Consider the following 14,130-nt stretch of genomic DNA (forward strand, 5'->3'; position numbering starts at 1 on the left):
GAGCATCTACGTGACCGTCATAAAAAAAAAAAAGAAAAAACTTGGCTGTTCCCCTCATCCTGTTGTAGGAACAGTTGTTGTCCATGTGGGAGTTTGATGTCCTCGGAGCGGCATGTGCTCCGGTGTAGCCGAGTGTGTTTGCAGCCTGATAATGATGCATTCAGGACGCTTCTTCAGCAGCTATCAGACCAGCAACATGCAGCACTTCTGCTTTCAGTTGTCGTCAACTAATTAGACCAGAAACAAACACCAGCAACTGACGGTTTCTACGCTCTCTTTTCCCATAAATACGGAGAAACACCAACAGCCATACATTCATAGATTTAATCATCACATTTCATATGCTTTTTGAGGTTGTTTGTCTGCCCTGAGATCATGACTGTAGTTGTAGCGACCAACATAGACGCGTGGGAAAGAATCTGGCAACCCCAGAAGGGGGAACCAGTCCTTGCACGTGCACTGATGTGCAGTACACACACGCAGCTTTGCAGTCCTGACAGTTTACAGATGTTTCCTGAGCAGATTGTCATCTGCTCGCTGCTCTGGGCAGCAGCAGCTCAGCGCTTTGATGGGTTTAGGCCCAGAAAATACAAATGCAGACGAAGGTGAAATCTGGCCGGGGTTGTGTCTTTCACTGGCTGTTCACAAACATCACATGTGCGCGCTCCGAGGGCTGAAGAGGAGGGTGCACGATGCGACAAGGTGTCATTTTTAGACATCATTATCCATCATTAATTAATCCAAAACCAGTGGTCTTTAATCAATCATTAAACGTTGAAAACGTTGATTGATGTGAGAGAAGCTGTGCTGGAGTCTGTTTTAGGCGGGTTTTTGTTAGCCCACAGAGAGTGTGTGTGCATGTGAGTGTGCGTGTGAGTGTGTGTGTGTGTGCGTGTGTGTCTTTATTAGCACCCTGACCTGTCCCCCTGGCCCTTTTAGATGACATCATGACAGATCACGTCTTTGGCTCACAGGGCTTCTTTCCCTCCAATTTATTCAGGCATTGGTTAAGTCGCCTGTACTGTCCCGGCGGAGTCCCTCTCTCCCTCTCTCCCCTCTCTCCCTCTCTCCCTCTCTCCCTCTCTCGCTCTCTCCCTCTGATTGTCAGATGGGGCAGAAAGACTTCATTATCCTCCAGTCTGATCTATGTTGACCATGACAGGTTCACCCAGAGACCACAGCATAATCGATAGAGCTGACAGTGGTCTGCATGTGTGTGTGTGTGTGTGTGTGTGTGTGTGTGCGAGAGAGAGACAGACAGAGAGAGAGAGCGAGAGAGCTGATTAGCATGGGATGTGGAAGACACGATGGGATGAGCCAGTGATGGACTGAAGTGTCAGAGGCCGACTGTCTCCTGCCGTCAGTGCTTCTCCTGCTCTCGGCTTCTTTTGCTTGATCGTCCTCCCTCATCATGGTGATGTTTTTGAATTTTGATGAATTTTAATCTGATGCTGGTGCACTCTATTACGGTCCAAGTTCTGCTTTAGAGATCTTCAGTTCACACAATCACTCACGACGTCTTTTCATGGGTTCCATCTCGACAGTCACAGGTCAGGTGAAACCTGGAGCCACGTTAAAACAACCAGTCAGCAGGTGTGAGCTGAGCTACTGCAGCCGCTCTCAGCTGCTACAGAAGCTAAAACTCTTATTCAACTGAGCAAATGAGAGTTTTGGACAATAAGTCAGCAGTGGGGGAGACTAGTTAAAGCAACCTGACATAATAACTTACAGGTAAAAAACCAGAAACCCCGACATTAACCAAGTTCAATCATCTCCAAAATTATATCCTTACAACATATTTTTTCCGTTATCACATTTCCATCAAAAAAAAACCAACAAAAAACTACTTTTCAGTGTGGAGACGGCAGCAATTACATCAACTCTGCTCCTGATCCCAGACTGGTTCAATTAACACCCCTGTTCCAGAAAGGTTATTGCTGTCAAAGAGCTCATAGATAGGCGCACACACACACACACACACACACACACACACACACACACACACACACACACACACACACACACGCACACACACACACACAGGTCTGTGCAGGCTGTGTGGGTGTGTGTTTTGTGTCTGTGTGGCCCAGTGCTGAAGTGTTGGACACTGGTTCATTTGCTGCTTCCCTCAGTGATGCTCCTGCACACACACACACACACACACACACACACGCACACACACACACACAGATCTGACCAAGGCTCTGACAGGTGGAGGAGGTTCTAAATGCTTGTCTTCGCTGCTGCACCTGTTGATGAAACGGTCGTCACCTCAGGTTCCACCTCTATTCATAGAGTGGATCCTTCTCACCAGAGCAATGGTTCATCTTCCACCAAAAAAGTCCCAAATTTTCATTATTAGCTTTCAGTTTCTTCGTCATTTAGTTCCTCCGGTAATTAACCTTCCCGAGTCCACGAGGAGTCGCCGAGGCGGAGGCACGGGATGAAAGAGGCAGAGGAACGGTGGCGCATTCGCACGTTTGCCTTTATTTGAAGCCTCCTGCCAACACAGGGTCCAGTTGTCAGATCTCTTATCTGGATGCAGCAGCTCATTGAGCGTCGGCGCCAAGTTGTGCGATGAAATTTAGTGTAACGCTGTAGTTTATCTACACCTGCGCTGGCTCCTATCACCCAGCGCAGGTGTGTCCACATCAGCTGCACCGGTGTTTCAAACATGATCCCACACTTATTACACGGAGTGATACATCACTCTGTGACGCTGCTGATCCCCATTCAAGCGTTCAGAAGCATCACATCTGGAGCAACGACCACAGGTCGGCGTCGGCCCGATGTGGCCCTCATTTCCATTTCATATGAGTTTCCCACCGGCTCATTAATTTTACCAAAAAATAGCTGAACTACTGCAATCAAGTGGGCCAGCACGAGGTTCTAAACAGTTTATTAGCATAAGAAACGTGGTTCCGTGACCACCAGGATTAGGCTTCTGCAGTCTGACCGTTGGCTTATTTCTGTGGAGACGTGAGGAGTTGAGGTGCTACTTTGCATCATCTTAAGCCAATAAATGTTGGATAAAAGGTGACGTCGCTCAGCGCCTCCCACAGGACCTTCTAAAATGTCCCCGGGGATTAGGGTCAGAGGTCACGGTGAAAGCAGAGCTAAGAGGAACGTCTTGCGCTCTGTGATGCAGAAAACCCCTTGTGTCCATCTTCAAGGTTTTAGATTTGGTCTCCATACATGGGTGTGAAAGGTCCACTGAACACATGTTGGTTGTTCCCAGCAGAATCAGCAGCAGCCCATAATCAGTCCTCCTTAAAGCTTCCTGGACGAGACTTTCATCAGCCTTGATGATGAGGCTGATGGTGGCGCGGGGGCTCCATGACATCGGCTGTGGAATCAACCGCATTAAAAAGAGAAATCAACCCACTTTGATTGTGCTTAACGAGAGCTTCTCTGACCTCGAGACACCTCCGCCGACTTCTTTGTCTAAGTGGAAACACTAAAAGGGCTGAATGAAACAAGAGAGGTTGGGATTAGAGCGGCCAGGATCAGAGCCAGAAGCTGAGCGGTTGGACAAGGAAACATCAGCGTCTCCTGTTTGGCTTCGCCGCCCCACAGACTCGTTCGTTAGGTCTCCTTCACTTTAATGATGTTTAATGAGAGACTGACACACACACGCAGCTGCAGCATGAATCCGCTTCCTCTCATTTCTCTGGTGATCGACACCTTTTGTTCCTGTTAAAGCAGAACAGGAGTTTGTGATCCTGGTTGGTTTTAAAGATGCTGCTGATGTTCATGAGCTGGTGAACGTTGCCCAGGGTGGAGAGACGGGTGGAGGGACGGGTGGAGGGACGGGTGGAGAGACGGGTGGAGGGACGGGTGGACGGACGGGTGGAGGGACGGGTGGAGAGACGGGTGGAGAGACGGGTGGAGGGACTGGTGGAGAGACAGGGGGAGAGACGGGTGAAGGGACGGGTGGAGGGACGGGTGGAGGGACGGGTGGAGAGACGGGTGGAGGGACGGGTGGAGGGACGGGTGGAGGGACGGGTGGAGGGACGGGTGGAGGGACGGGTGGAGAGACGGGTGGAGGGACGGGTGGAGAGACGGGTGGAGGGATGGGTGGAGGGACGGGTGGAGAGACGGGTGGAGAGACGGGTGGAGGGACGGGTGGAGGGACGGGTGGAGGGACGGGTGGAGATGAGTGGAGAGACGGGTGGAGGGACGGGTGGAGGGACGGGTGGAGGGACGGGTGGAGAGACGGGTGGAGGGACGGGTGGAGGGACGGGTGGAGGGACGCGTGGAGGGACGGGTGGAGGGACGGGTGGAGGGACGGGTGGAGGGACAGTCAGGAAGAAGGTCTGAGGAACATTTCTGCTGGCTGATATAAGAGCAGCATGAACAGCGCGAGGAGTCATTTAGCTTTTATTCTCCTCTGGAGACCAGTTCATTTCTTTACAGTTAATGAATGTTTGCCATACTTGGGCACAAATTTATCTTCGTTTAACAGATAATTTTTAAAATGAGGTCTTGTGACAGAGTGAAATTTCTCATAAAAGTCAAGTTTTTATTTTCTTCTGTCTGAAAAATTCAAATGCAATTCAAATTGCAAACCAGGGACTGCAGTTCACAGCCTCCCTCCCCCATTCTCTCTCTCCTTCCTATGCTCTCTCTCTCCCTCTCCCCCCTTTCTCTCTCTCTCCTTTCTACTCTCCCTCTTCCCCATTCTCTCTCTCCTTTCTACTCTCCCTCTCCCCCATTCTCTCTCTCCTTTCTACTCTCCCTCTCCCGATTTCTCTCTCTCCTTTCTACTCTCCCTCTCCCCCATTCTCTCTCTCCTTTCTACTCTCCCTCTCCCCCATTCTCTCTCTCCTTTCTACTCTCCCTCTCCCCCATTCTCTCTCTCCTTTCTACTCTCCCTCTCCCCCATTCTCTCTCTCCTTTCTACTCTCCCTCGCCCCCATTCTCTCTCTCCTTTCTACTCTCCCTCTCCCCCTTTCTCTCTCTCTCCTTTCTATGCTCTCTCGCTCCCTCTCCCCCATTCTCTCTCTCCTTTCTACTCTCCCTCTCCCCCTTTCTCCCTCTCCCCCATTCTCTCTCTCCTTTCTACTCTCCCTCTCCCCATTCTCTCTCTCCTTTCTACTCTCCCTCTCCCCATTCTCTCTCTCCTTTCTACTCTCCCTCTCCCCCATTCTCTCTCTCCTTTCTACTCTCCCTCTCCCCCATTCTCTCTCTCCTTTCTACTCTCCCTCTCCCCAATTCTCTCTCTCCTTTCTACTCTCCCTCTCCCCCATTCTCTCTCTCCTTTCTACTCTCTCTCCCCCATTCTCTCTCTCCTTTCTACGCTCTCTCCCTGACTTCCTCCCACAGCTGCAGTGCATTGTGGTCCATCCTGAGAAGCCTTGTGCTCTATTGTCAGAGCAAAGAAACACCTTTATACGACACTCGCACGATAAAACATGAGGTTCTGCTTCACATTATTTACACGGCTAAACAACTAATCTCGTCCAAATCTGCTGCAGTTCTTCAGACTGGAGAAGGAAAAAAATCTGAGGTTTCCCAGGAAAGGAAGAAAAGGAAGAGGTTAAAAGTGCTGTGATAGCAAAACAGGAATAATGAGGGAGATAGAGGTTAAACATCCCACTAATTAGACAAGGTCTTCACAAGTTCAAGGACGGTTCCAGTCTTGCTGATAAAGATGAGAGGATGAGGAAGAGAGGGAAGGCTGAGACGGGTGAGACTTCCCGCTCCTTCATTATCACAGCCTTTTCTTTGGACTGGCTGCCTTGGGAGTGTGTGTTTGGGGAAACTGTGGATGTTTCCAAGGGCCGAGGTTAGCTGAGCTTCCCGGGGTCGAAACGGTCTTTGTGCCCCGTTCAGGGATCCTCGGCCCCAGGGGATCATGGGTAACGTCAGGGTTAAATATGCATTCACATCTGCTGTCTCGCGGGCTCTTTTCTGACGTGGTGCCCAAGACTCTGAGGGGTGTTTTAAACCCGGCGATGCCATTCTGCTCAATACAAACGGATGTTCCACTGGAGATGAGACTCGTTCCTCTACAGGGGGGATAAAAGGAGTAAATCAGGTGTCATGTTCCAACAGTGATCTACAATTCCAATGATATTATGATATCTTTAAGCTTGGAAGTGCGCAGCAACAACGGTGACGTGACGGAACATCCCAAAGACGCTCTTATCTCCGCAGACCTGGGATCAGACAGAACATCTCGCTCCTTCTCAAGCCTGATGGACATAAATGGGCTGCAGGTCCGGGTGTTTATTCAGGATCTGACAGCTAAAGCGCTGACGCTCCACCCGAGTTAATGTAATGTAAATTCATGCATATGCATTTGTGTAAACGGGTTGTTTGTGAAGGCAGACTGGCAGCTGTAGAGTCTGGGAACGGGTCTGCAAACGTGTCTTCAGGCCTCCTCACAGTCCACTCGGGCCTTTCCAACCACGCTGGCTCTTGTGGAAGCCTCCTGGGAACCAGTTTGCTTTTCTGACCAGTTTGGTGTAAAACGATAAGACGAGAAGCACAACCTCATCGGTGCTCGATGACGTAAAGCAGCGGTGAGATCTGACAGGTTCGGGTCAAACGTGTGTGTCAACGCCAGCGTGGCGCCTGTGCGGCAGCTGCCGCTACCTGCTCTTCACCGACCGTCCAAACCAATGATCACGAAGTTTAAATCTGACGCTAAAGATGCGTGACTGACCTGAAAACCTCTGTTTTCCTCTGCACAGTGGGATGCCATTAATGAGATGGATGAGTACTTTGCACCTATCCACACTTACCAGGTGGGTGTCGTTCCTAATTCACACCGAATTATTAACTGTGAAAAACAATCAATAAATCACAGCACTAAAATAATGAAGGCGTTTTGTTTTGTTGCTCCTAATCAGGTCTGTAATGTGATGAGCCCCAGCCAGAACAACTGGTTAAGAACAGGGTGGATCCCTCGAGAGGGCGCGAGGAGGATCTACATCGAGGTCAAGTTCACCCTCAGAGATTGCAACAGCATGCCGGGAGTCCTGGGAACCTGCAAGGTGAGTGGAGAGGAGGGGGCAGACGCGTGTGGGCAGGGAAGGAAGAAAGGAAGACGTCTGCCGCGGCGGCCCGATACAGTAATGCTCACATCCTGGTGGTGTCAGATGTTTCGCTGTGGGAAGATGCCAGAAACACGGATCTGGTCCCTGCCGGACGCGGAACAACCTGTTTACCTGGACGAGGAGCGTTCACACAGCTTCCTCCACTGTGCCGGGATGCGACACAAAGACAGTTTCTCTCTCGATTCCCACCAAATGAGATTTTCTCCGTCGTATCGGGGCGCTGCTTGAGTGAGCGGCGCCAGCCTGGTGCCCAGACGGCTTCATGGACCGCTGTCATGACTCTCGCTCTAGTTCCAATTTCAACATTGAAAATGATCAATTTTCAGGTTTTTGTAACTCCGTGAACAATCACACAGAACTAAAACCACCTTGTTCTCCCAGGAAACCTTCAACCTGTACTACTACGAGTCTGACAGAGCCGTAGGCTCAACTGTACGGGAGAACCAGTTCATCAAGATCGACACCATCGCCGCGGATGAGAGCTTCACGGGGGTGGACCTGGGCGTCCGCAGACTGAAACTCAACACCGAGGTTTGATCAGCAGCACCACACAGAGTCCAGTCCAGAACCGCCCGCTGTGGTCTGATCCCATTGTTAGCGTCAACGCTACTCAGGAGTAGTTCAAGGACAGTTGGAAATTTGTCTCCTCCTGACGCTGCTGCAGGCGTCAGTTCAGGAGCAACAACGTTGACTTCTCACAATTCTAAATGACATCTTGAGCCAGTAAATGCAGTAATAAATAACAATAATGATTTACTAAAGGCAGAAATGCTCGTTACGTTACAACTGTTCATGTGGCGTTTGTTCCCTGTTGTGCGTTTATAGTTCTTACCTTGTTTTTTTGAGTATTTCATGCTTGTTTTTTTTGTGCAAATGTGTAAATCAAGGAAAATAATGATAATCTTAATGAAAATAAGAGTGTGCATGACAAAGATCCGTCCAAAAAAAAAGCTTTGAATTACAGTTATTTAATGTTATTAAAGTATAATTACCGTAGTCACTTTAAATCATCCCATAAACACAACCGCTAAATAAATGTTTGTGGATCGTTTTTAAATAATTAGTGATTATTATTTAATTTCAAATTCATTTTGATAAAAAAATAAATAAAATAAAACAAAATAAAATAAAAAATAATAAAGCAATATAAAAAATAAAATGAAGTAAAAATCGTTCCAAAACAGTTTAGATTAATTAAACACAAATTAAAAACTTTGTAAAATTTATACTATTTTCTGCCGTTTGCGTATAAACTGGACTTGATGGAGTTGCTGCATAAAGAGCTGCGGCGTCTCAACTTCATCAGCTGATAACAGTCTTCTCCGTGACCTTTGACCTTGCCCCTGTGCTGTGGCCCCTGCTCCCCTCTCAGGTGCGCGGCGTCGGCCCCCTCACCAAGCGAGGCTTCTACCTGGCCTTCCAGGACATCGGCGCCTGCATCGCCCTCACCTCCGTGCGCGTGTACTACAAACGCTGCGTGGGCGTCAGCCGCAACCTGGCGGTGTTCACCGACGTGGTGACGGGCGCCGACTCCTCCTCTCTGGTGGAGGTCAGGGGTCAGTGTGTGGATCACGCCGAAGAGAGGGACACGCCCAAAATGTACTGCAGCGCCGAAGGGGAGTGGCTGGTGCCGATCGGGAGGTGCGTGTGCTCCGCCGGATTCGAAGAGCACCGGGACTCCTGCGTGGGTAAGTCGGAGCGGACCGGGGGCCGGTGCTGGGTGGGGAAGCGACTCCATGGAAGAGAATCTGATAAACTCCTGTAGGATCTTTGTTTTCCTGAGATCAAAGCAGGCTGCGATTTTTTTCTGTGGCGTTCAAACGTGCTGACGGTCGGTTTAACGGGTGGAAACCGTCCACGCGGCTTCCCCCACCACAGCAGCCACGGGACGCCTGACCACTCTGCCCCTTTCATTCAGAGGGGTTGGTTTTTTGGTCTATTTTGGTGCAGTTTTGATAGGTTGACCTCGCTCAGAGACCTGTGCATATTTGGTGTTACCGTGGGTTACCGTAATTAAAGCCTATTAATCACACAGCAATGGAAAATTAAACGCTAAAAGCAATTTGTCAGCTAAACGAGCCGAATGAGACACGCAACACTCACCTCCCTCTTCGTCCTTTCTACACCCACAAGACACACACACACACACATCTAAAGAAAGTGCCAAACCCTCTTATGTTTTAACACAGTGAGTGTCGCTTATTAAAATGTGTTTAAATCTGTGAGTGCATGCGTGCATGTGTGTGTGCGCGTGTGTGTGCGTGTGTGCGCGCGCGTGTTTGGACGGTTATTTTAGAACTCATTTACTTTTGTAATTAGTTGCTGGTAATTTTGCATCAACAACTGCAGAATCAAGATGAAATGAAAAACAACCTTGAATCGGGTTTTATCGTTTAAACGCTAATTTTTTTTCAAATTGATCCTAGAAGTGAGGTTTTCAGCGCCTAATTTGCTGGATTCGCCATTGCGTCACCCCGGATGTGGAGTCGGGGGGGAGGGGTCACATCCTGCGCTGATGTCTGGGCTCTTCTAGCACCAAACTAGGTCGGCATGTTAATTCACCCTCGCCAAGACCAGCCACAGTCACGCACACGTGCACCCAGACAAGACACAGAAAGGTGGGGAGGGCACGAGATGGTGGAGTGTGTGTGTGTGAGTGTGTGTGTGTGAGTGTGTGTGTGTGTGTGTGTACATACAGTCGGGGGAGAAGACATGAATGAAAGTGTGTGTAGATGAGCGTGCTTAAGTTGCTCTCCCCTGGTTGAGGTGCAGGGCTTTGCTGGAGAGCACGGCATGATGTATGTGTATGGGGGGGGGGGGCAGGGTTGCGTGACATTCTGCTCAGAGTGTCACATGTAGGGAAGCCGTGAGACTGGAAGGAAAAAAGAGAAGAAGAAAGAGTGGTGGAGTGGCTGCCCGGACCCCTCGTCTATTTGAGTTTACGTCAAAATACAGCGTGTGTGAGTGCGTCTGCCTCTGTGTGTATTCACTTGATCTCTTGGGTGCATGTGTGTGTATTTGTGTGTGTGTGGGTGTGTGTGTGTGTGTGGGTGTGCCTCAGGTCCTGGTGAAGAATGGGCTAAAGTGCCCCATACAGTGAACACAATTGAGGACACACTGATATGAGACACACACACTTAGTCTGGTCACATCTACTCAGCTCAACCAAGTGTGTACACACACACACACACACACACACACACACACACAGAGTCATCTGCACTCCCGGTGCTACCGTACACACTAGCACATGTGGGTTAGGTCACTCCTGTGCTCAGTCACTGGGCCTCCGTCTGACCTTCTCCTCTCAGCCGCCCTCTTTCTCTGCTGGCTGAACTAAACTTTCCTCACGTCCAACATTCCGGCCCCTCAACATTCCGGCCCCGGGGGCCCAGATCTGACATCCGATGTAAATCTGCTGAGCTGCTGACATGCAGTAGGTGCGCTGCTATCTTAAACCAGGTGAAGATATCATTTCTGCCCCGTCTGCAAGATAGTAAATCCACCTGAGCAGCGGGGCGGTCTGGACCGGAGGGGCGACCCGCTGGAGCTGCTATCTGGCGCTGGGCACAAAGAGTCCGAACCGTTAGACCGGCGGCCAACTGGTGAGTCCTTTGAGAAACTTAGTTTAAATCCAGTCGTGGAGGCGTGAGGGTCGTTCTAGCATAAAACTCTCCATTCGTTTGTTTTCCTACCAAATGTGGAACAATCAGCAGCCGCCGGGCCGGGCCGGGCCGGGCCGGGCCGGGCCGGGCCGGGCTGGGCCACCTCCGCCGGCCTCGGATAATTTGGTTCTGGTTCCATCTGAAATGAAATTTCCTGCTTCGCTCTTTCAACCTGGACTACAGACGTTTCCATTTCTAATGCACATTTAAACTTATCTCAACAAAATGTGTAACATTAAAATAAGAAAAAAAACAATCCCTTCATTTATTTTTTAAATGACTGCACATGAAAATAAGAAAAACAAAACAACAAATGCCAAATAATGTATTTTTCTGCAGTATATTAATGGTGAAAAAACACAATCATAATAAAAAAAAACAACTTTAATACTAAACTAAATGTGGAAGCAATGAAAGTTCTGAAGTCACGATGATTAAAATAAGGTGAAAAAACGAGTCAGATCATTTTCTGTTGTGTTGTTAAATCATCCTAAAATAACAACAATAATGAAACTGCTTTTGGGCCCAAACAGCAGAAAATGGAGGTGGGCCTTTAGTTTAGGAAGGTGCTGATGGGATTCGGACTCTTTTAACGCACGTTGAGCTCACGTGGACGCCGGGTTTAAACCAGTCTTACATCTTCAGCTCCGCTCCGTCAGGTCCAGCGTCCGTCGAAGCCTCGTCAGAGGATTTAAATCATCGAAGATGCAGATTATAGTTGTGTTTTCTGAATGATTATTACCCTGGACGGAGGCCACGGAGCAACTTAAAGGCTCTTTTTCCAAGAGTCTGTTGGGCTTTTATTTAACTTTAACTGTCTCAGCAGAAACTGGACATAATTCTGCCCCAAACTTGTATCAAAAGAATAAAATAGAAATATTTAACTTTATTTGTCAAAGCTTTTTTGTAAATGTAAACGTTTAAATTGATTTAGTATCATTTAACTTTCCCTAAAATGTCAGAGTAAAACCTGTGCTTCTTTCCTTCCCAATCATTAATGACGGCCTGTTTTTCCAGCAGTTCCATATGTTTATCAGTATGGATTATGGCCCCTTTGATCCTCCTGTGGAGATACGATCACATAATAAGATTTACAGGAAATGAGTGTGTCAGTCAGCTGATAATGAAACCAGCATTTAAATATGGACCTTTGCTTTTTGGTTTGGGGTTGTTATTTTTTGCAGATTTTATTTTATTTTATTTAGAATCAAATTCATTTTATTAACAAGTAAATTTGATTTGCCAGAGTAAAATAATCGCAACATGATGATAATTCATATTTTTTTGTGTGTATTTAATGCTCCATCTGGCCGTCACATTTTGCTACGAAAAATAATTACAAGAGAATTACTAGAGAATTTATTCTATTCTATTCTATAATATTCTAATCTATTTTATTCTATAATATTCTATTCTATAATATTCTATTCTATAATATTCTATTGACATACATGGCTCTGAACAAAAGGGAATTTTCATTAGTTTAAACCTCTACGCTCATTCCAGAACTCCTTCAGCTGAGGCTGCTCTGATCAGCGGGGAGTCACCTGTGGACCGAGGCGTTCCTGCCAGTCACACACACCAAAGGGAGAAAGAGGGAAGGATGAGGGTGTGAAGGGGGGGGGGGGTAAGGGTGTTAATGGGGGGGGGGGCAGCCAGGTTTAAAAATACAGAGGAGGCCGGCGGACGGAGATTATGAAGCCAAGTAAAGTGAAAGAGGCTGTGCATCTATAACAGGGAGGGTTTGACACCCGTGTACTGGGGGGGGTCAGGGCCAGGTGGGGGGGAGGATTTAACATTCCCAGATGAGGAGTCTTGCTCCAGTCGCTCCACGGACCTCTTTCTTTCTTTAGCCTGGTGATGATTATTTATTTGTTAATTTGGTAGATTTTTAATCCGGCTGTAATGAAGCAACAGGGACGGGCGTAATTAGCCACAATAACTGCTGTCCAGCATTGATATGCGGGAATTCTGCCCATTCCTCTTTCCTCCGACTCCTTTTCATCCGCAGCTGCAGCCTGATGAAACTCAGCCGACGCCTCCGTCAGGTGACCACGTGCGCTAAAGTGCCAGTTTTCATCTAATTAAGCCTTTCAAACGCTTCCGTGCTGCAGGTTTTTGTGTCTGATCCTCGGACCGAAACGCTCCCGATCGGGTTTCCCGAACAGTCGGTCGGCCCGGCGTTCCAACAGCCGCGCTGACCACGACTACAAAACCGCCACGAGCTGATAAAAATAGCTTCTTTTGGTGGAAAAGGGTAATTAGCGAGTCTCTGGTGGATCGGGTGCTCGCTGGGCAGCGTTCCCACCCTCCGGCTGTGAGTGTGGGTGTGTTTTTGGAACCTCGGTGTCATTTGCCTCCAAACAGTCCCGGTGTTGTTGATCAGCACTTGTTTACACTCTGCCTGGAGGATGGAACTAATTTGATCACTCCACATTCCCCTGTCTCTCCTCCTCCAGAGACCATTTCAATTATATGTTCAGGCTACCACAAGTTGATTCTGACAGCAATTATGAATATCGTGTTCCGCCCAAGTGGCCGTGAGCTGCCGAATAATGAAGTTCTCACCAAATCATCTGCTCCCTAAATCACCGAGCTGCATCTTCATTAGAAACTTTGCAGCCTGGAGGACATTAGGCTGCAGACGTCGCAGGTAGAGTGTGTTGAGTTGAGTTGAGGGTGTCCTGGACCATCGTTCACGGGACAAAGTTCTGAGGACGGTCGCTAACGTGAGGCTGAGCAGCAAAGACTGGAGAGACGGGTTCTGAAAGAGGCCCAGTGGTTTCCATGGGTTTCAGTTTAGAGTTTCATGGCGTAACAGTCCCAGCGCACACACACACACACACACACACACACACACGCGCACGGACACACACACACACACAGACACACACACACACACACACATACACACACACACGCACATGGACACACACACACACACACATGCAGGATCTCAGTGAGATCATTTGATCATAACTGAGAGAAATGCTGATCAGAAGTGGGAGAATAAAGTCCAAGTAATAAAGTTTAATCCTCTTCTACTGACGCAGATAAACGATGCCCCGTGAGTGGCGTGGCAAGAGGCTAATTAAAATGTCTCAGTAAGCTAAACGAGGATATTGGGCTGCCTGATTACACTGAAACTCTGCCTTCTACCCGCTGATAAACACCCCCACCGTGGTCACGGCGTCCCCGGGAGCTGTGACGACCCTGAAGGTGGAGAAACAAAAGCACCAAACCACAGATATCACATCTGTTACGGCTCCACGCTGAGGAGAGGAGAGGGGAGGGGAGGGGAGGAGGAGAGGAGAGGAGAGGAGAGGAGAGGAGAGGAGAGGAGGAGAGAGAGGAGAGGAGAGGAGAGGAGAGGAGAGAGGGAGGGCAGGACTGAGAGAGGG

At 48.6% G+C, this 14,130-nt stretch overlaps 1 protein-coding gene across 1 annotated transcript in view; it reads left to right on the forward strand.

Moving 5' to 3' along the window:
• Positions 1-14,130, forward strand: part of epha8 (eph receptor A8) — a 32,269-nt gene that overhangs the window by 14,845 nt on the left and 3,294 nt on the right. Inside the window, exons 3-6 of the mRNA XM_003973762.2 lie at positions 6,699-6,752; positions 6,858-7,001; positions 7,446-7,595; positions 8,437-8,825. Of these exons, the coding sequence (XP_003973811.2) occupies positions 6,699-6,752; positions 6,858-7,001; positions 7,446-7,595; positions 8,437-8,825 (737 nt within the window). The remainder of the gene's footprint in view (positions 1-6,698; positions 6,753-6,857; positions 7,002-7,445; positions 7,596-8,436; positions 8,826-14,130) is intronic.

The sequence above is a fragment of the Takifugu rubripes genome, chromosome 19 (genome assembly GCF_901000725.2).
Source record: "Takifugu rubripes chromosome 19, fTakRub1.2, whole genome shotgun sequence".
In the NCBI taxonomy this organism is placed as follows: domain Eukaryota; kingdom Metazoa; phylum Chordata; class Actinopteri; order Tetraodontiformes; family Tetraodontidae; genus Takifugu; species Takifugu rubripes.